This window comes from Ahaetulla prasina, chromosome 8, assembly GCF_028640845.1.
Source record: "Ahaetulla prasina isolate Xishuangbanna chromosome 8, ASM2864084v1, whole genome shotgun sequence".
Lineage (NCBI taxonomy): Eukaryota > Metazoa > Chordata > Lepidosauria > Squamata > Colubridae > Ahaetulla > Ahaetulla prasina.
In genome coordinates this window covers 21,936,020-21,959,796 of record NC_080546.1, presented here as the reverse complement: position 1 = coordinate 21,959,796, position 23,777 = coordinate 21,936,020, and the positions used below count along the sequence as shown (strand labels likewise).

Below are 23,777 nucleotides of genomic sequence, written 5' to 3'. Positions count from 1 at the left end.
GAAAGAAAGCCTATTTTGTTCCCCCTCCCTATCTTGCTATTGCACTTGTCATCAATTAAACTTTCCCTTGAAACATTACAATTCAAGGTTCCATTTTACTGCATGCTTCTCAACAATACAACATTACATCGAAGTAAGAGATAAAATATAGATTTTAAAGGACAAAAGCATCTAACAGTGCAAACAACTTCAAAATTTCTGTCTATTTGTAAATTTGTTGCAGCTCTGTTGAATTCTCTCTGAACCTATTATTTTAGTAGGGAATATTTTGGGAAATAAATAAGTTAATAGAAATTCAGTAAGCATATATTTATTTTATGTATCTGTATCAGATCTGAAGAGAAATAGGTGGCTGGATAGCACCTCCCTAGCCCAATGTCAAACCGAAACACCATGTTGGGAGAGTTCATAGAGCCAAAATGTGAGAAATCCAAATGCCTAGCGACTCCCTATCTAAAACTTCTTCTGAAGGATACACTTGAAGAAGGACTTTTCAGAACATTCTTAGAGCAATTTTAGGTAACTTTTTATGTATGAGCCAGGTGGAGTCAGCAAGAATATGTCCTCTGGTTTTTGGAATCCTAAAGAGAAGATTTTCTTCCTCTCTTATTTTCTCTTAATTAAGGGTTTTGGGAATACAGGAGCACCATCAAACACAATTCAACTTGTTGGCATACCAGCAGTGATGTGGGTGGAAGAAAAGCAGAAGCTATCTAACAGCTCTTCTACCCAATTATTCTATTAATCTCAGTGTCACAGCTCTCTTTGCTTATAGCTACACTATTCTTCCTCTTGTTTATATACAAATTTCCCATGAAAGCTTCTTTCATTGCGTACTACCATGCAAAATACTACTAGGACAAGAAGGTGCAGGTATCCATGGAGTTTCTCAGTTATCTAGGTCATGGTTGTCCCAAAGAACTTTTCCAAAAGATAACTGAACTTTCTTGGGTTTTTTTTTCTTTGAAATTGTTTCACTTGTCATCCAAGAAGCTTCTTCAGGAGGTAGAGACATTAACATGCATTGTAGGGAAAGGGTGCTTTTTGGTGGCAATAAAAATCAACTAGAGTTGCTGAGATAGTATTTTTCCTGCACAGATCAGACAATGGAGAATAAATCAGTAAGTTTAAAATCAAAGTAGGGTTTCAACAAACTGACAGCATTTTTTTTACTTTGTGAAACTTGTTAATATTTTTGTTAGACTCTCCATCTCCATATGATTAGTGAAACAGAATACTCTGAAGATTACTCTAAGATCTGAAATAATCTCCTTTTCAAGTATGAGTTCTGCATTGGTCATACTGCAGTATGTTGGACTCATAGCTTTCTATTACTACGGTAGTATCATTTCTTTTTGACTATCATACATGCAGGATTCTCCTTGATTTTGCTAAAGGGAACTCCTATAAAGTTGACACATAGATTTGAACATAGGAAAGAATATTGCTTCTGCCATAAAGTATAACTATTGCTGACCAAGAATGGAGAAGTATAATTCTTTATTTTAAGAAATGATATGATTTAATGCAGTATTTTGATTAGAACACAATATTAAGCTGCAGACATTCTGTTGTCATTTCTTCATGTGGAATACGTAGCATTAGGAAAATCTTACGAATCTTTACTGGCACAATAGGACATTCCTAATTTGCTTAATTACAGCATTTCCTGATGCCCCTGAAGAAAATAGGAGAATCAGAATTTCCATCCCTACTCACATTTAGTGAACTAAAACATTTGCATGGCAATTTATTGATTGTTATTATGTATAGCAGTGTTTTCTCAACCTCAGCAATGTGTTGACTTCAAATCCCAGAATTCCTCAGTTGAAAGTCCACATGTCTTAACATTCCTGAGGCAGAGAAACACTGGTGTATACAGTTTGGATTAGTAAGCCTTATATGATCTACTAGTGGCACCATTTCTAACGACAGCATCAGTTCTTCAATTCACTGCATCTCTGCTTCTGCTGCATGCTAGAGGAATGATTTAAGGAGAAAACCAAATCAAAAACTGAACATCTTTCACTCATTCTTCTTTCAGTAAGTGCACCAGAACCAAAAACAGAAATTTGGATCAATTCTGCATTTCTGAAGGGTTTTAAAACAGAAGCTCTATAGCTTCCTCTGGTGGGTGGTTAAAAAACTATGTTTACTGCATATTGCAAAGAATTGGACTAGATAATTCTTACGGTTTTTCTGCAGTTCTGTGATTGGCAGTAAGCTAAAAAGGATTTCATCTTACATAGACTCTATAGGCAGGTTTCATCCTAGGATTTCAACATTGCATTCCAATAAATGAAGCTACTACTTATATACAAACGATCTGACCAGAGTTTAGTTGAAATTTATCACTTTGGCTGAGAGGAGAGGAGAGGAGAGGAGAGGAGAGGGAAGAAAATAAGGAAAGGAAGGGGGTGGGATGGGAAAGGAAAGGAAAGGAAAGGAAAGGAAAGGAAAGGAAAGGAAAGGAAAGGAAAGGAAAGGATGGCACTTTTATTATCTGTATTTTCAGTAAGCAGACTCCTTATAGAGTCTCATGTAAAATCATTTTTTTTTAAAACTGGGTATTTTCTATTTCTTCCACTCCCACCTCATTTTGTCTTTATATTTTGCCTTTACATTTTTCCATTTTCTCATGACAGTGGATGGGAGGTGGACAGCATGGAGTAAATGGTCTACCTGTGGAACAGAATGTACCCACTGGCGCAGGAGGGGCTGCACCGCACCAGCACCCAGGAACGGCGGCAGAGACTGTGAGGGCCTTGTCTTGCAGTCCAAGAACTGCACAGATGGGCTGTGTATGCAGAGTAAGTGGAAGTACCCTAATGCTGCTTTGTTGACATTGCCATTTGGGACGGACAGACAGAGTGAAACAGTTTAGAGCTCTAGCCTTTTCTTGATACTTGAAGAAAGATTTAATTCATGTAACTCTGTACTGGAATAAATTCAAACGAAATTCTCCATCAGCAGAGGAACAAACTCACCTTTAAAAGGTTTGGCATAGCTTGGCAGAAACAAGTCATGTCCTGTGCTCTTCTAATCCCTTTTTCGGTGTGTTTGGATTATAGCTTCCTGTTAATTTGAGTATGGAAGGAATTGACCTTTAGATGTCCCTCAAAATTCCAACAGAATTAGTACAGTCAATCGTTCGTGTTGGGTCATGACATTAAAGCTCTTCATCTATTGATTTACTCAGCCTGGCATTTAAGCTAGGAGATATGCTTTTATGAGGAGCAAAATATCCTCTTTATCTTGTTGTTCTTGACTGTAGTTGGCACCTGACAAAAAAGTACTAGCTGTATTGTGAATAGGTGGCTCTGTGGCTTTGCATGTGTTCATTCATAAGTCCATATTATCATTTTTCTCATTGTTCTGTTCCATATTTTTAAAATGAAGGAAAACATAAACCTTTCTGATACTACAGTCCTATTGCAAATCTGTTCCGTAGTAAATACAGTTTCATTCTGAAGATGAATTGCACATGTTTAGCACCCTTATTCTTCAGCACATATTTTATATATCTATATCTATCTACCTACCTACCTAACTACCTAATCCATGTTTCCCCGAAAATAAGACCCTGTCTTATATTTTTTGAACCCTGAAATAAGTGCTTGGCCTTATTTTCGTGGATGTCTTATTACATTGGGGTGCATGGAGCAAGATGTGGCTCCTCTTGCCATCTTACCTGATTTACAGCTCTGTCACCCTAATCCTATCCAGAGGAAATGGCGGGGACCAGCTGCGCATGTGTTTAAATATTTTCAGGAAGGGCTTATTTTGGGGGGGGCGGCTTATTTTAGGGGAAACAGGGTATATCTATCTATATCTCTATATCTATCTATCTATCTATCTATCTATCTATCTATCTATCTATCTATCTTAGATATTTGGGGCCAGAGGCAGGGGATAACAAGAGCAACATCCCAAAATGTCTGAGCAGTATGAAATGTATAGTATTATTATATCTATTTTACACATTAGTTTGTGATGGAAATCAGGATAACAATCCTTTAAATAGAAAAGATAACAAATTTCATTGAAAAAGAGTTAGTTTTTGCTTAAACAAATAGGTGCATATGGATTTTTTAAAGGAAATATCATGATTATGTTAGTATAGTCTTGTTAAGTTTTTTTCTTCTTAATTAGTTGTGTCTTTACATAAAATACTGGGGAATCAACAATAGTAAACATAGAATTTGAAAACATGCATACAGTTGCACTTGGTGAGTCTGTGTACTTCCCTCGAAAGAACTTGAATAAAATTGTATTTATTTTACTTGTTAATAATATTTGCCGGCTCACCGCTTAGAACAACTCTGAGAAGCGTGCAGATTAAAACATAAAAATCAATAACAATCAAAACTAAAGACGAGACAATGGAGGGGGGAAAAAACAAATTCTGTAACGTGAAAACCACCATGTAATGAGCTCACAGCATTCCTTAGCCCAATGTCTGGGGAAAGAGTCATTTCTGAAAGAAATTAGGGTTAGAACTGTTCAGCTATCTTGGAGAAGTCTGTTTCAAAAGGCAAATACTGAAGCATGCCATCTCTGAGATCCAAATATGGGACCTGAAGCATGCCAAACTCTATCAGATCTTATAGGATAGGCAAAACCATAGGAGAAAGGTGATACTTTAAATAATATGGCTGCATACGGTGGAGAATGTACAGTACATGACAAGCAGTATCTTGAATTGAATGTACCAAAAGCTGTAGATAAACACACTCTGGCATGTCTTGCTACCATGTTTTGGATAAGCTGAAACTTCTGAGTGGTCTTCAAAAACCACCCCAAGTACAGGATATTCTAGTAACCCAGATGACAAGTGACTAATGAGACGGGCCTCGTGATCCAAGAATGGATACAATTGGCATACATAGTGCTATGATCTGTCAGCAGCCTGCAGAGCTGTCGGCGGAATCGGACTGCGATGAGCCTGTTCCTAATGCCTGCATGAGACGAGCTGCCAGAAGGCAGGAGCAGCTCAAGTAGAGAGGTCACCTCGGGAGTAGGGCCAAAACATAATTGGCCTCTCCCCTAAGGTTTAAAAGGAGACCAGCACCAGTGTGTCAGTTGCCGGAAAGCAACGTTGCAGCTGCGCTCTTTGCTCTGTTCTCTGCTCTGGACGTTTATCAGAAAAGACCCTGGCAGTTATCCAGATTGAACCAGGTTTGAGATAACCAAAGACTGTTTGTTTGTGAAGACTTTGGTTCGTTTTGAGTTACCCGGCGCAGGGAATGAATTAGTTCCCAGCTGTTCGAATAAAGTGTATTTTTACTAAGGACTGTGTTTGTTGCTAACTTCTTGAGTCTGGGTCACAATACATAGCTGCCACTTGTTCTTCAAGCAGGAGCTATGAGTCCAAGAAAATCCCCAAATTGCATACAAGTTATATTTATATTTGCCTATAAATAAGTTTTGGATTCTATTTTACATTGTGTATCAAACTCGATTTCATTGAGGGATGCATTAGGGTTGTGTTGGACCTTGGGGGGCTGGGGTAGGCATGGCTGGGATGGGCATGGCCAGCTCGACATCACTCGTATTGGGGGCACCTGTGGTGGCCCAAGCGTTCTGCCAGCGAAAACGGGCTCCTGAGCTCCATTTTCAGATGCGGCGGCCTCCTGCAACCCTTTGCCAGTGAAAATAGAGCTTGGGAGGGCCACGTGCAGCCCTCCCGAGCTCTGTTTTCACTGGCAGAGTCACAGCGGGCTAGTCCTTTCCAGGATGGCCCCGCGGGCCATATCTACACACCCCATGAGCCAGATCTGGCGCCTGGGCTTTGAATATGACACCCTTGGTTGCAACATTGCAGCTATAATCTTGACTTTTTAATCACACCTTAATGAGACCTCTAAAAGTTTTGATTTGCCACCCACAATTGCTTCAGATCATTCACAAACATCCCCCTTCCACTTTTCATATCTACCAATGTATTCCAGTTGTTTGGTTCCACCAATATTCTTTAAGACAAGTGATTAACTAAAGAGAGGCTATTCTTTTCAGCCACAGAGTGCAATTCTGCCTAGAGACAAAATAAACACTGCCTTTAATGCGCAGCATGCTGGGACTTTTTTCCTGAATAAGAAACCAAAAGCCCCCATTGAAGCAAATGAAGGGGTCTTTTCTGCTTGCAGAATAAAGCACCAGCCTACTTCATCTCCCATCGGTTTCCCAAACAAATTTCGCTAAATAGTGTACATTAAAAGTAATATGTAATTTGCCACACTGCATGCATTATTATTAGATTAATCAAAGTCAAACTAAAGCTAGATTATAATCTTGCGCTAAGCAATGGTTTGTTTAATGCCTTAATGTTCACATGTAACAAGAAGCCATACATATCAGCATGACTAGGTGATTGTGAATTTATCTAATTATTTATTATTCCACCTAGTAATTATACTACGGGATACTAAATATGCTAAGATTTCTTAACAAACAACCATTTTTCACTGGTGGAAATGGCCTATTAATATCAGTGGTCCATTGATACGATGAAGAACGAATAACTTTAATGAAACAGGTTTCTTGTACATTCCTCCCTCTTTTTCCCTTCAAGAATCTCTCTTACAAGAACTGTAGTTGGACATAATGTGATCATCTCTATTTTCTCCCCAATTTTTAAAAGCATGCAGTTGTTAAAGACTTTGCAAGTTATAATCTTTCCAGGAGTGGTATTCACTTATCTTCGCTACTGATTCACAAATGTGAGCGCACATGCCACCTCCGCGCACCTCCGCAGGACCTTCCACGCATGCGCAGAGCATCAAAAACGGGGCGTGATGACATTCGGGCAGGTGGGTGGAGCCTCCCGCTGCTGCCACTATTGGGTCACCCAAACCAGATAGAACCAGCTGAATACCAGCATTGAATCTTTCGTATAATTTACAGAAGCAGAACAAGGAATTTAGATTTGTTTAGATAACATCTAACTCCTGTCAAATCAAGTCAAATCAAGAGAAAGAATTAGTGCGCTTTGTTCTTCCAGCTTCATCAAGTATCTTTCCTATACCTGCCTCTTTTCTGCAGTTGTTAATTCCTCTCCTTGGCTATCTTGACTAATTCAAACAGACTCTTAAACCGTTCATTTTAAGTATGAACCATGTTGTTTCAAAGTTTTAAAAGTCTACATCCTAGATTGCCCATCTGAATTAGAGAATAATGCAGTCATTTAGGGTTAGCTTTTCAGTGTCAGTTTAAATAAATCCAATACAACAGGGCTCAGTGCTTTCCTAGATAGCATCCTCTGTCACACAGTTACATTTCTACTGTTCCATTGTGCCGAGAAGTTCTTCCAATTGTGCAACCAGTAAAGATAATCTTGGTTTAAGATAACCTTGTATATGAGCCGTGGTGGTACAATGGTTAGAGTGCAGTACTGCAGGCTACTTCTGCTGACTGCCGGCTGCCACCAGTTTGGCAGTTCGAATCTCACCAGCTCAAGGTTGACTCAGCCTTCCATCCTTTTGAGGTTGGTAAAATGAGGACCCAAATTGTTGAGGGCAATAAGCTGACTCTGTAAACTGCTTAAAGAGGGCTGTAAAGCACTGTGAAGCGGTATATGAATCTGAGTGCTATTGCTATCAAATGCCTACTTTAATATGAGGTATCAAACCATACACTTTTCCTCAGTTTCTAGTTACATTCAAATTAATGTATGCTACTTGTGAGATTGCGCGAGATAATCAATGATTAATGTAAGTTGTGATACAAAACGGTTCATATTATTGCTTCATGTAACCTATTAGATATTCATATTTCATATTAATATGAAAGGAAATAGGACAGGGAGTAGTTAGAATGACTGGGTATCTCTAAAAATCCAACAACTCGAACCAGCACAGTATGGATCCCACCAATTCCTACTATCTCTTCTCCAGTCATTTTCCATTCCTCTCTTACCTACCCTTGCTACCTTCTGCATCATCTGAATTACAGTGATGGTGACAGCTGCTTACCTCTATGCTGACAGCACTTTTATATGTGTGCAACCATTACTGAGGAAGTAACGTGAGTAACCATATCATCATCCAAGCCAATTTAAACGAACTGGCAAACGAATCACTGAACAGCCTCATCTTTTCTGTACAATCAGTCACTGTCTTTCTTGCACAATCAACAAGAAGGGCTGCTATATAAACAAGAGATCCTAGTAAATCTTGGTCACATTTACAAGTATTTTCTTTGCAATTTATTATTCACTACAGTTATATCACTCAGCCAATCAATAAGCTCCTTCACACATCTAACCCTATTCCTGTGTAAAATAGCAGTTTGAACTGGTATTGATTTCTCTTAGAATAAAGAAAAAAATATGGAGCTTTCCTTTCCCCTCTCCATTGCTTGTAATTGCTGTATTTTTCACCCAAAACTGTAGTTTCTGCTTACTGCTAACTGTGGTATTTCTTGTGTAACTTGGCTGTCACATTTATTCAGACTAATGATCTTGCCCATACTCTCTCATTCTGTAGTTAGTATTTTCACCCTAATGTGAAAGGATGAATAGTCAATAAGCCAATTCCTTCACAGAGGCTGAATTAGAAAACTAGCTGTTGTGCAATTACTAGAGGAGGCCGCCTAAGTAGACAACAACATTAAAGTGAAACCCTTAAAATTATTTAATTGTTATAAGGGATTTACTGTATTTTTTGGAGTATAAGACGCACCGGAGTATAAGATACACCTTGGGTTTTGGGGAGGAAAATAAGAAAAAAGCTGATTGGCAGGTGGATCGGCCTCCCGGAATACGCCCAATCAACTGTTTCCAGAGGTGAATTTTAGCAACAGGTTCCTTGGTTGTGAGCTCTGTGCCTTGCTTAATTTTGCTTTTTTTGTTGCCTCTGAAACTCCATTTCAGAAAAAACTTTTTTCTGCCTCTGAAAGCCTCCAAACAGAACTACAGGAAAAAAAAAAACCTCTGAAGCTCTGTTTGGGGGCTTCTTTTCTGAAGCTCTGTTTGGGGGCATCTTTTCTGAAGCTTCTTTCAGCCTCTGAAACCTCCGTTTGAGAAGCTGGGTGGGGCTACATTCGGAGTATAAGACGCACCCAGATTGTCACCCTCTTTTTTTGGGGAAAAAGGTGCGTGTTATACACCAAAAAATACGGTAAGTAGACTTTGCCCATATTGTATGTTGACCAACAAATTAAAAACTATTCAGTTGCCATCCAGAATAATTTATTTTACTATGCACTTTTTTTTTATTGCAAATAATACCAGGGTATCAATGCAGTAAGGGACGTGGTGGCTCAATAGCTAAGAGTCTGAGTTTTTCGATCAGAAGGTCGGCAGTTCAGCGGTTCAAATCCCTAGTGCCCCATAACAGAGTGAGTTCCCGTTACATATCCCAGCTTCTGCCAACCTATCAGTTCAAAAGCACCTAAAAAATGCAAGTAGAAAAATAGGGGCCACCTTTGGTGGGAAGGTAACAGCGCTCCGTGTGCCTTCGGTGTTTAGTCATGCCGTCCACATGATCACAGAGATGTCTTCAGACAGTGCTGGTTCTTTGGCTTAGAAACGGAGATGAGCAGCCCCCCCCTAGAGCCGGAAACGACTAGCACGTATGTGCAGGGGAACCTTTACATTTACCTTTAGCAATGCAGTATAGCTCAATAGAAAGAGCTAGTGGTAAAAGGGATAAAGGGATTTTTGGGGGTAAAGTTTAATAAATACAACATTATATTAAACTACATTTATACCAATATTGATGTCAAGAGATAACAAAATGGTAGCTAAAATATTTAGGACTGACTAGAAAAAAAATAGCAACAAGTTTCATTCAGGAAAAATAGAGTAACTCCTCTTTCTCTAACCTTTCTATTAATGGCTCAATTGTGGTTTTTCACCATTTCTGCCCTACCAGATTTTTCATTGATTTCAGTCAGCCACCACTTCCCATGATCCACTCTGCATTAGTTTCCTAACACAGATTTTAACAAACTTCATGACAAAACAAGATTCCAGCCACCACCCAGATTTGTTTCAGCTCTGTCCCTGCCAAGAGTCCAAAGGAATGGCCCCTCTCGGAGTACCCCTTTGATGCTGACCTTGCCAGCAGCAACTTCAATACCCAAACAATGATTCTTTAAGGCTTGTCCCAAGAAGCTTGAAGCAGGATTAACAGATTAATAGAGTTGGAAGACACTTTGTAGGTCATCTAGTCCAACCTCCCGCCCAAGCAGGAGACCCTACACCATTTCTGACAGAGGGCAGTCCACTCTTTTCTTGAAAGCCTCCAGTGATGAAGCTCCCATAATTTCTGAAGGCAACTTCTGTTCTATTGGTTGATTGTTCTCACTGTCAGAAAACTTCTCCTTATTTCTAGGTTAAAGTCTACTTGATCAGTTCCCATCCATTATTCCTTGTCCAGCCTTCAGGTGCTTTGGCAAATAGGTTGACCCCCTCCTCTCTATGACAGCCCCTAAAATATTGTAACACTGCTATCATGTCTTTCCGGGTCCTTCTCTTCATCAGACTAGCCATGCCCAGTTCCTGTAACCGTTCTTCATATGTTTTAGCCTCCCTAATCATCTTGGTTGCTCTTCTCTGGACTCTTTCTGGAGTCTCAACATCTTTTTTATAGTGTGGTGATCAAAACAGGATGCAATATTCTAGTTATGGTCTTACTAAGGATTTATGGAGTTATACTGGTATCTCACTCAATCTTGAATCTCTCTGTTAATGCAATTTAGGATTGCTTTGGCTTTTTTGGCTGCTGCCACACACTGTTGGCTCATATTTAATTGATTGTCCACTAACACTCCAAGATCCCTCTTACAGTTACTACTATTAAGCCTGGTTTCACCCAGTCTATATGTATACTTTTGGTTTTTCCTGCCTAAGTGCAAGACTTTACTTTTCACTACACTGAATTTAATTTTGTTAGATAGGACCCAGTGCTCAAGTCTGTCAAGATCCATCTGGATCTTGAGCCTATCATCTAGGGTGTTAGCTATTCCTGCCAGCTTAGTATCATCCACAAATTTGGTAAGTTCCTCTTCTATTTCCTCAGATAAGTCATTGATTGATTATGTATAGAAGCAGTTTCCCACAGGCAGTGAGCCGACAGCAAAGAACTTGGAGGTTGCAACACACTTTCCGTCTCCTTGCAATCAATCTGGGCCAAGAGGGAGCATTCTCTGCAGCTTCTACTTAAAGAGTAGGATGAAGTGGTAAAATAATTTCAAGGGCCAGAAAAATCATGTTATAATAAGATAATGGAGCAACACATCATGAGGAGATAGAAGGGTTAGAAAGATGGCAAATATAATAATTAATGAACACAAAAGCCAGATAAAATCAATTCACATAGGTAGGCTAAAGTCCTATATAGATCCACTGTATATAAGTACTTATGGAGGGTATGAGCATATGAATGCACATGTCATGGCTGCTCCTGAGGATGAGCCACCTTGTATATGAGCCGTGGTGGCGCAGTGGTTAGAGTGCAGTACTGCAGGCTACTTCTACTGATTGCCGGCTGCCTGCAAATTTGGCAGTTCAAATCTCACCAAGCTAAAGGTGGACTTAGCCTTCCATCCTTCTGAGGTGGGTAAAAAGAGGACCCAAATTGTTGAGGGCAATCTGCCGACTCTGTAAACCACTTAGAGAGGGCTGTAAAGCCCTGTGTAGTGGTATATAAGTCTAAGTGCTATTGCTATTACATTCGTTTATATCTGAAAAGTCCCATTCGTGTTGCTACTTCTAGATCTTGTCCATTTCCAAGTTGCCCAAGTCAGCGTACCTAGTTCTTCTTTTCTCTTTCATCTTCATAGCTCTCTTTTGTGTTTAATAACTATTCTTAAAGCTGTCTATGAGTCTTGTGATTGGATGGAGATTTGAACAAAGATTTAACCCTATTTGATGAGACGTTAATATCCTACTGGCATTTGAAAAAGGGCATTTCATTCTCTTCCCAAATGACTTTTAATTAAAGGCTGCTCAACAAACTTGTCTTTCATTTTCCTTTATAGTCTTAACCTATTCATCTTGCTCTTGGAATCCTTGAACTTCTTTCTTTCTTCTATTTTTTTTTTTGAACATACAAATTGCCTTAATACCCAGTCTGTGGTCAATCACAAAGCATCAAAGCTGATTGCTGTTGAAAAGCAGCCATGAGGATTTTTACAATATTATACATATGCATGCTTTGTATTTCTCCAGAAAGAAATGTATCATTCCTTGATCAAGAGAAAGATTTTAAAAATAATAGTAATGTTTAGTTTAATTTTAGGGGGAGGAGGTTTAATAGCTATTATGTGGTTACTTCAAAAGACAATATATGACTAACTATGTGCATTTTTATTTATTTATTTGTCTCTAAAGTGTGGGATGTCATTTCCACTTCTTGAACGGCAGGCTTCACTTAAGCTTACCCCGCAGGAAAAAAGAAATGAGTATCAAATAGATGAGTAAGTAGCTGGAGAATCTCCTGGGCCTCATATTCCAAGGTGATCTCTCATCCTGTAGTTGGCAATAATTAGCTATTCAGAAAGAAGATAAATGTATGATTTATTGCTAGTATATCTAGTGTCAGCACTGACCTATGGCATCATTAGTACAAACCAAAGTCTTTCTGATTGATGGTGATTATGTACCTTCAAGTCAGTGTTGACTCTTAGTGATCACATAAATAGATAGATTTTCTCTAGGATGTTCTGTCCTCAGCCTGGACCTTCAGGTCTTCCAGTGGTTCACCCATTCCTTGTATAATTGAATCTATCCCACTTGCTGGGGGGAAAGTCGTGATACAACGACGTGACGACGCAAGTTTGGCACTCCTGCCTTAGCGTTTTCCAGAAATCGCTCTTTCGTGACTGAAGTGATCCTGATCATTATTATGCAAACCTCATGGTGCTTTGAAACCTGGTTTTAAAGTTCATGTACTTTAAATTTAAAGATCGATATCAGGTGTTTTTTTTTAAAGTACACATTTAGCTAAACAGATGGTGATAGTTTCTAATGTGCCCTGTTTATTATTTATTTATTATATTTTTTTAACTGCCCATCTCCCTTCCAAGTTGTGTAGATACCCTGGGTCTATGAATTAGACCCGGAAGCAAACCAGCACCCATACTGTCATGCAGTTCATGGAGCAAAGGTATTAAATGTGTCCTTCTTCCAGTATGGCTCATGTAGCCACATTCTGTGACAGTTGAAATTTCTGGATACTTTTCCAGAAGTTTCTGGATACTTTTTCAAAGGTTTCTGGATACTTTTCCATTCTACTTGGGAAGTAGAATGCTTTGCCTTTTATTCATAGAATGAAGTAATTCTCAGCTGTTCTAATAAAATATGTTTGCTTAGGACTGATTGTGTTCGGTAATAACTACGTGGGCCTAGGTCACAACAGCTCCATTGCTGGAAGTTTGGACATCCATTTGTCTGGGGTGGTATAAGGTTTCCTGCCTTTGGCAAGAGGTTGACTAGAAGACCTCTCAGATTCCTTCCAACCTCCTTCCTTCCTTAGTCCAAATTAATTCCAAAACAAAGTTCTTCAGAAAAAATCCTTCGGCCTTATCACAAACCTTTGTCTTCTTTGGCACCCTGCCAATGGCTTTTCTTGGCAAGAACCTCACAAAGTCCAGAAACAGGAAACAAGAAACAATTGTAGCAATGTTGCTTTCCTACAAAGAACCCAAGAGCCATTGCTGCTCTTTTAAGGCTTATGGGAATGGCCAATCAGCTCCTGGCCTTACTCCTGAGTTGTCCTTTTTGCTTTAGCTGCTCTTCCCTTCTGGCAGCTCTTTGCATGTGGGCACTAGGAACAGGCTCTTCCTGTTCCTCTGCCTCTCTGCTGTCTGCCTCTGGAGATGCCAGAGTCCGTGCATCGCTCCCAGATGGCTCTGGCCCCATCTCTGCCTCTGACGCAGAGCCCTCATCCGGGCCTTCCCCTGACTCTAGGACTGGCCCATTGTCCTCTCCAGCCTCCTCACTGTCCAACTCTGCTGCCAACTTCGCAGGCTGCTGGCAGACCACAACAGGAGCACCTACAACTCCAGGAGGCAAGCTCTTCCATTGATTAAGAGTTCTTAACTGTCAGGAAATTTGTCCTTAGTTAGAAGTTGGACCTCTCTTTGATGGCTTCCACAAATTGCTTCTTGTCCTGTCCTCAGATGCTTTGAAGAAGAAGTCACCCTTTCTTCTCTGTGAGAGCCCTTCAAGTACCAGGAGATAGCTATCATGCCACCCCAAAACCTTCTCTTCATTATGCTAACCCTACCTAGTTCCCTTATCTATTCCTTGAAAAATTTAGCCTACAGACTTCTTATAATCTTTGTTGCTCTTCTTCGCACTTTTTCTAGGACCTCAACATCTTTTTTTTTTTCCTTTGGTATCTTGGTGATGAGAATTGGATTCAGAATTCCTAATGTGTCCTCATTAGTGCAGTATAAAGCGGTAGTGTCACATTTTGAGATGTTGATGTTATCCTTCTGTTGAGGCAATCTAGGATTGCATTAGCCTTTTTAGCAATTACAGCACACTGCTGGCTCATATTAAGTGGTGGCCCACTAGGACACCTGTATCCCTCTCACAATTGCTACTGCAGAGTCAAGGTACCATCCATTCTGTACCTGTGCATTTGGTTTTTCTGCCTAAGTGCAGGACTTACTTTTCTCTCCACTAAACTGCATCTTGTTGGATAGGGTCGAAGGATCAAGCCTATCAAAATCCTTCTGAATCTTGACCCTGTCTTGGAACTTGTTATCAATTCCCCCCAGCTTGGCATCATCTGCAGATTTGATGAGCTCCCGTTCTATCCCCTCATCTAGTTCAATTAGAAAGTTGAAGAGCACCGGGTTCAAGACAGAGTCTTGAGGTATTCCACTGCATGTTTCCCTCTACATGGATGTAGTTCCATTTAAGACTCCATGCTGAGTGATGATGGTACAATCTCATTTTGTTCTATCTCACTCAGGCTATGGCCTACTTTATCAAATGCCTTACTGAATTCTAAGTATATTATATCCACCACAGTTTTCTGATCCACTAATTTAGTCACTTTATCAAAGAAGGTTTGTCTGGCATAATCGGTCCTTAACAAAGTCACCCTGGCTTCTAGTAATCACCTAGTTCATTTCTAGATGCTCATAAAGACCATTGCTTGATTAACTTTTCCAGGATTTTGCCAAGCTATTGATGTCAAGCTGATGAGTCTGTAGTTTACTGTATCCATCTGGATGTATTTATGAGACCTTATTTCAAAAGTTGGAGAATGGCAGACTTTAGCAATTGGGATCTCCAAGGATTGACTTTTGATAAGGAATGGGAAAACAAAAACTGAAATGCGTTTTAAATCTAACTATAATTTAAGAAAAAATATAAATGATATCTGAAGTTCTAACAAAGCTTTTTAAATTTAACTCTGTCCCACTTTTCCTCCTTGAAACTAAGAATTAATTTCCCAGATTTTAGCTAATTTAATTTTAATAATTTAATTCATTAATTTAAATGCAAGGAGATAATGTGAGTATTGTACTGACTGTGCTATAACTACTCTTTAGTAAAGACACAAGAAATTGAAGAAAAAAAATTACAGAATCTGTGGAAAATATGTTGCTTTAAAAAAAACAACACTTGAGCCTTTTTAAATCAGGGGTCTCCAACCTTGGCAACTTTAAGACTTGTGGACTTCAACTCCCAGAGCTCTTCAGCCAGCAAAGCTGGCTGAGGAGCTCTGGGAGTTGAAGTCCACAAGTCTTAAAGTTGCCAAGGTTGGAGACCCCTGATTTAAATTACATTTTTTCTCAAGACAAGTTACTGACTGTAACTCAACAGCTCAAGTCTCAGAAATTATTGTGGAGTCAAATTAAGCAGCAGCTTTTTATATATTTACCTGAGGTTTTTTTTAATGTGATAGTGTTATCAGAAGAACCCCAAGTACTTACCATGCAGCAGTGCTGAGACCATGAACAAAATAGATCAAGGAAGAAGAACAAATTCCTGCTTTGCACTGCTCTCACTTTGAAGCTCAGAAAAAAGTCATTTTTCTGTTAGTACAGGTATTAATCTCACCAGATTTGCCTCATTATTTGGGGAAAATTCCCTTTCTTATTATGTAAAGATCAGATAGGGAATCAGAAGATGGGAAAACGCAGCTTTTGAAATTCTCATATTTGAGCAGAAACAATTGTCAATTGTCAATCATGTGTATCCTCATAATATTTTCTTTGCTGGTCCAAATCTCTTTAAATGCTCTAGGAAAAATTATTTTTGATATGTGACAAATTCTTAAAACCAGTCCCTGTTCTCCAAGGTGTATATGTGCAGGAACAGCAATGAAGAGAATCAAGTTTGCTAAGTTAATTTTCCCCCAGAAGAGTTAATAAAACAGGCAATAACTGTTTTAGTTTCTGGGGTTTAGGACATTTTGTTTCTCCAGTCCCTCAGAGCTACAAAAATCAGGTTTGCACTTATCAGCAGCAATTTGAATTTTTGTGTGATCGTCAATCTGTCAACTAAAATGATTTTAGATATTCATATCACATAACCTCTTACATCTTCCCGATTCTATCTGTTGCATCTACATGCAGAAAAAAAAATCACTCAAGCACATATGTAGCAGTCTTCTGGGCATAGGTCATCTATCAGTAGCGATATTGAAACTAAGATCCCCTGGAGTAATACATATTCATGATGTCACCTCTTTCATACTCGCCGGCCTTTTTTCCCCCACTTCATTATTTTTAGAGGGAAAAAATGAAAATGAATACTATTATTCAAGAAAAGAAAGTACCCATGTCAGAAACCACAAAGGTGTCCTTAAAAAACATAAAATGGTTGTTTACTTCAGACCAGTGCTTTGGTTTAAAATGGGCAAAGAAAAACTTCTTATGTTATAGAGACCATCTTAAAGATGACACATTGGCCATCAATAGGCACATAGTCATAAACACTATCTACATACCAGGGGTGAAATGCTACCCGTTCAGACAGGTTTGCCCAAACTGATAGTAATAAATAAAAAAAAATGCTACCGATTCAGGCGAACTGGTATTTCTGACAATCAGCTGTGCCACGCGATTTATATTCACTAGAAAGCAGGAAATCCTGCAAATAGAATAGAATAGAATAGAATAGAATAGAATAGAATAGAATAGAACAGAACAGAACAGAACAGAACAGAACAGAACAGAACAGAACAGAATAGAATAGAATAGAATAGAATAGAATAGAATAGAATAGAATAGAATAGAATTCTTTATTGGCCAAGTGTGATTGGACACACAAGGAATTTCTCTTGGTGCATATGCTCTCAGTGTACATAAAAGACAAGATACATTCTTCAAGAATCATAAGGTACAACACTTAATGATAGTCATAGGGAAACAGTCAATATAATCTTAAGGATACCAGCAACAAGGTTATAAGTGGGAGGAGATGGGTGATAGGAACACTGAGAAGATTAATAGTAATGCAGAATCTAACTAGTTTGACAGTTTTGAGGGAATTATTTGTTTAACAGAGTGATGGCGTTCGAGAAAAAACTGTTCTTGTGTCTAGTTGTTCTGGTGTGCAGTGCTCTATAGTGTCGTTTTGAGGGTAGGAGTTGAAGCAGTTTGTGTACAGGATGTGAGGGGTCTGTAAATATTTTCACAGCCTTCTTTTTGACTCATGCAGTATATAGGTCCTCAATGGAAGGCAGGTTGGTAGCAATTGTTTTTTCTGCAGTTCTAATTATCCTCTGAAGTCTGTGTCTGTCTTGTTGGGTTGCAGAACCAAACCAGACAGTTATATAGGTGCAGATGACAGACTCAATAATTCGTCTGTAGAACTGTATCAGCAGCTACTTGAGCAGTTGGAGTTGGCGCAGAAAGAATATTCTTTGTTGTGCTTTTTTAATGACATTTTTGATGTTAGGTGTCCATTTTAGGTCATGAGATATGGTAGAACCTAGAAATTTGAAGGTCTCTATTGTTGATACTGTGTTGTCTAGTATTATAAGAGATGGTAGTATGGGAGGGTTTCTTCTAAAGTCTATTACCATTTCTATGGTTTTGAGTGTTTTCAGTTCTAGATTATTCCAGTTGCACCACGAGGCTAGTTGTTCAACCTCCCGTTAGTTAAATAGTTAAAATATCCCTTGCTGAAAACATCTGCAATAAAATTGGGGGGGGGGAGGCAGGGAACATAAATCCAACACTGACATACATTTTGATGACAACAATATAGACATAGGGCTCTCAGATTGGACTGTAAACATCTGAATATCATTAAAGGGCAACAAAGAGGTACAATTGTTTTTTTACCACTTTGCAATTTAGACCTGGGATCCTGAAGAAGTGAGCCCTTATGTAGGTTTCCCAGCCCAGGAAGTAAAGACCTATAGTTGTTATACTCTTCTCAGTGGGCTGAGACAAAATAATGTGATGTAGACCAGGGGTCTCCAACCTTGGCAACTTTAAGAGTTGTGGACTTCAACTCCCAGAATTCCTCAGTCAGCTTTGCTGAATTCTGGGAGTTGAAGTCCACAAGCCTTAAAGTTGCCAAGATTGGAGACCCCTGATGTAGACGATATGAACTACAGCGTCCATACAACTACGTCAGCACTAGTGCTGGTTTCTGTACACAATGCTTGCTTTATGCCTCTGTACCTGGGAACCATTTTGAAATCTCAAAAGATCATACAAAAAAGGTTTTAAAAACCCCTTACACATTCCATTTAATAACTATAGATAGTCCTTGACTTATAATCCATGGTTTAGTTATGATGTACTGCCTACCACCCCCAATACAATCTAGATTCAAAGGTCCAATGGCTACCCTGTGATCATGCTTTGGGCACTCAGCAACAGGTCTGCATTAATGGCATTTTTTGCCGAAAACCAGCATTTACTTCTGTTTTCCTGCAAAAAATGCCCATTGTGGACAATTGCTTCACTTAACAAGCCCTTTGTTTGCTTAATGACCACTGCAAAAAAATTTAAAATCATGTCGGTTATGTGATGTCTTGTTTATGACCATAATTCTGGGCATAATTACAATACTAAATCCAGGACTGCTTGTAGCTATATCTTGAATTAGTGCATGGCTTGGGGCTTCCCAATGTGGATTTATTTGTTGTCTTTATTCAAGAAATTGACTTTTGGAGTATGGGAAAGGTGACTTATCTGGAAGTACTGTCAAAGTAAACCTTAGCACCTCACAATAGAAGTAGCAGTTCTGTAAAGCCAGCATAGCAATGTAACATTCGTTTAGCAATTCTTGTAATGAGAGATGGGCTGACTGTGATTGTCCCTGGCAACTCCACATACTTTTGAGCAAAACAACACTTCTCAGCTGAGCTGAGAAAGAGAGAGAGAGAGAGAGAGAAGAATGAGTGTCTGAGGAACTACGTGGCAATGCATGCCAATGCCAATGCCAATATCAATGGCATAACAGACAAAATTGGGAAACCAAAAAATATATAGTTAGGAGCATTTTATAATAGAAGTATATTGGAATAGGCACTGGATATTTCCAAATGCTGTCAGCTGAAATCATTTTTTTTATTAAGGAGCAGGCCACCAGATTTTCAGAATGATATACCATGTTTTCAAAACTAATGCTGATTCAATTTCAGCAATTCATAGGTTTCTCCCACCTTCCTTTTTTTTTTTTTTTGGTTAAATAGAAAGTGATACATCTCTTCAAGCTTATTGTAATTAATGTAAGATACCACAATATGCGTCATCGTTTTACATACTGATGTTGAAATCCATATGCAAGAAGCCACAATTGTAAAAAGTTCTTTGTAGGTTGGTGCCTTGGGGAAGCATATCCTGCCTTTCCAAATGCTACTTGTAAAGCAGGGGTGACAAACTCGCAGCCTGTGGGCTGGATGCATCATGCGTTGGCCATGCCCATCCTGGATTAGCAAAGGAGAAAAAAGTTGTGATACATCACCTGACGACATGACGCGCGAGTTTGACACTTCTTCCGTAGAGCAAGGTTAGAACATCAGCAATTACATATGCAGCGGAATTCCCTTGCTTAATGTGTATCTTGTCCCTAGTTTATGAAGATAACTGTAAAAATAGTCTTGCTCTACTTGGTCAAGAGAAATTGAAAACTTGAAAGTAAAAATATTATAAATTGTGCTTTCCTTATTGAAAATCATACTAAAGCATGAAAATTGTCGGTTTTCATACTTTTAACTATGTGGGCCTTAAAGATAATAGATCCATGCTGTGGGGATTCTGTAACAAGGTAGATAAACTTGGTTGCCATTTCTCTTCATCAGTGTAGCCTACCTTGATTGAAAAACCTTTTTTAGTCATCAAACACTAAGTAATATTATGTTGAAATTTGTGTTATGGCTTCTCAATAGTTCTCTGTTGCAAAAGTGTCTTCTGTTTTTCAATCTCATTCTCATGGTATTTTAAAATGTCTTCAAAATTTAATTGCTGATAGGCCTGGAATGCAATATTTTAGATGAAAAAAAAATTCCAACATTTCAGATTTCTTTGGGGTTTGGTTCCTTTCTTTTTTTTTTTAAAGTAAGCCAGCTTTCACCCCAGCTGTTTCCTTGAGTCTGAACATGCTTACTTAGAAGCAAAATTTCCACTCATCACAGTGGAAATTTGGTTCCAGCTAACTGTTTCTCCGTTGGCACAGACCAAAAAAACAACACCTTTTTTCTTTCTTTCACTGCACAGCTTCAAAGCAAATTGCTCAAAAGAACAAAAAAATAGATTGCTTGAGAATTGCGTTATCACTAAAAATCAGGGGAAAGTCACTTTTCTTTCTATTTGTTTCTTGTAGGGGGAAAAAATTGTGTTATGGTTTTGTCAATATTACACAAAGCTTCAAAATCTGAAATAAATTACTTTATGATGTCAAGGTTCCTATTGATTTTCTAATGATCTCAAATGGAACACATGCCTTTTCCAACTCTCTGGCAAATTGCTTGCTCCCCGGAGAACAGAATTGGATTTCTATTAAAGGGAAGGTTAAAAACCATTCCCCTAAAATCTAGGGGAAAAGGAAGAGTGGAGGGAATGATGCTTTTCCATGGGTTGAACACTTGGTAAATGGATATTTAACCTTTGACCGTTGAAGGCAAGCCTCTTGGAGTTCTGTTAGACCAGCAGCTTAGCTTCTATAATTAAATAAAAAACTATTCAGAGCTCTGCTGAATATATCCTGGGAATTAAAGCATATGGCAGGAATTGGGAGGAAGAAGACTTTCCATATGCTAATGATCCTTGATGTCTGAAATAAATTAGATCCATTAGAGTTTATGCTCAATAAAAGAAAGACTTTAAGCACTCCAAAGTTAGTGACTCGAGACCAATTTTTGGCTTTGAAATTCAATCTGTCTACTTATTAATTCTGAGTAAGACTATTGAGCAGACAGGAGAGGCAAAATTATAATAGTGTGCTGAATCTGAATTCTAAAATGCCATTAGTTTCCTTTTCTTTTCCTTCCTTTTTTTCCTTTTCCATTCCTTTTATTTTTAAATTAAAACATTTGGGTGCAATTGTGTGTATGTGTGAATGTGTGTGTTTAAAAGCTCCCTGTGTTAATTTGATTTTATTCCCATTTTTGTTTTCTTTTAAAGGTTTCATTTACCCTATTTCAACTGAACAGAGAACCCAGAATGAATATGGATTTTCTTGTAAGTGTTGCTTGATAATATGTGCTTGGATTCTGATTAGCTGATCCAAGAGTTACTTTCCACTAGGTTGTATATCCATTGGGGAAGAGAGATTTAACTTCTCCAGAGTTATGCTTTGCTTGTTTAAGAGAGAGTCCACTTGGAGAACAAATCTAGGGAAGGAAGATAAAATAAAAGAAAAGAAACCAACTAAGATTCCAGTAAAGCATGGAGCAATTGCAACTTTTTAATTTGATTAAAGAAGATAAAACAATGAGAGAGAATGGTTCCCTTGGTGATTTGTCTCACACTTTTTTCCATGAAAGCCATTTCTGAAAGATAGAATAAAATAGTAGCATTTTCAAATGTACCTTTTGAGTTCCATTAGGCAGAATATATTGAACCTGATATCCTTCGGTCATCTATTGGTGTTCATCTGTGCTATTAGGAGTTAAAGAAAAGTATTTTTAGAACATGATATTTTCTTTTAAGACGGTATTGCCTATGTACATAACGAATCCAAAGGCTAACTATTTAAGCATATCAGTGCATTTAAATATTGTAATATTGGTCTATTTAAACATAAGTAAAATATTTTCTGTTCATGAAAAAGTTTGCATCATATTTATGTCACATAGGCAGTTTTTTTGGGGAAAGACTTACTGAGGGAAGCAATGGGTTGGCATGTAATATTACAGGGGGTTTAGTGAAAGGATGTATTACAAACATATAAGTGAAAAGATCACTAAAGCTGGTCTGATTCCTACAGAAGACCATAGAAAATTCTACCCTACTATTATTGTTTTTGCAGTTTGCTCATCTGCATTGTGAAAATCAATAAAACTGGAAAATTTAGAGGATAAATATTTAGATATTTAGAATAAATGAAGAATAAACTATGAACACAATAGGTGGATGATGATTATATTCAGCCTCACCTCACAAGTGTTGTGGACATGATCATACTGGCCTACCTTATAGCACTGTATTTGGGAATAAGTGAAGGACTCGAACATCCAATAAAGTCAGTATGGTGTAGTAGTTAAGATGCTGGATTATAATGAGATAGATCAGGCAGACCTGGATTCTAATCCAGCCTTATTCATAGAAAATTGAGGACTTTCAGCCCAAACCTACATACAGGAGTTTGTTGGATAAAATGAAGGGTTATAACCATAACCATTGTCTTGAGCTCTCAGAGAAAATACATAACACCCACCTAATGGATAACTATATGCTTGTTGAAGTTCTATCCGGTCTTTCAGTACAAGCCAAATTAAATCAAACCAAACAAAAAGCTTGAAGGGCAGCTCACAATCCAACTAAAATAACTCCAACAGATAGCAACTTCACAAAACCACAATTCTAAAATGAAAACACCAGCACAATAAGAGATCGTCGAAGAATACACACACACACACACACACACACACGCTTATAAACCAATTAGAGCTCAGTTGTATTTTAAAAGACTGGTAGAAAAAAAGAATTGTGCCCGATGCTTTAAATTTAAGATTAACTTTAAATTAAAGACATTCAAATGACAACAGGGCTTCAAGGCAATCAAAGAACACATCACTGGTCACCCGGTCACTTCATTTGGGAGCATAGGCTCCAGGGAAGGAGGCTGATAATGCATGAAAGGTGTTCATACGGCAAAAAATACAATGCCTCAATATTGAGCTTAAGATGGCTTTGGTTTTCTTATTTCATCCTTCATCTCAGTACATTCCAGCAAGCTATCCAAGGCATGTTGAGGTATCAGCTTGTTCTGTCGCTGTTAATTGTTGTTTTGTTCTTGAAAGTTGTCTAAAGCAGAGGCTGTTTGGATTTTCATGTCACACCATGTTTGAAACAGGAGGAACAAATCTGACTTGGACAGCTGCCGTGGGCTCTCTGACAGATTGCAGACTTCTTGAATTCTGTCAGCATGCATAAAACAGCGATGTTCTCAAATCTGAAGCTTACTATAAATCACAAAAAAAAGAGAAAATGTGATTTTTTTTTAAAAAAATCAGTGATGTATTAGAAAGATGTTTTGAATTTTCTGACATTGTGATACTTTCATCCAGGTTTTAATGTGCCACTAGTCTTTTCGATAGTTACCTATAGCCTAAAAGCAGAATTGCATATTTGGGACTTAAAAAAATAGATTCCCCACAGCTTGACTGTGGGGTCACATCAACAAT

At 38.4% G+C, this 23,777-nt stretch overlaps 1 protein-coding gene across 1 annotated transcript in view; it reads left to right on the top strand.

The window, feature by feature from the left end:
- The window catches only part of UNC5C (unc-5 netrin receptor C), a 397,259-nt gene that overhangs the window by 319,369 nt on the left and 54,113 nt on the right, over positions 1 to 23,777 (top strand). The window contains exons 7-8 of the mRNA XM_058193417.1: positions 2,646 to 2,810; positions 21,553 to 21,609. Of these exons, the coding sequence (XP_058049400.1) occupies positions 2,646 to 2,810; positions 21,553 to 21,609 (222 nt within the window). The remainder of the gene's footprint in view (positions 1 to 2,645; positions 2,811 to 21,552; positions 21,610 to 23,777) is intronic.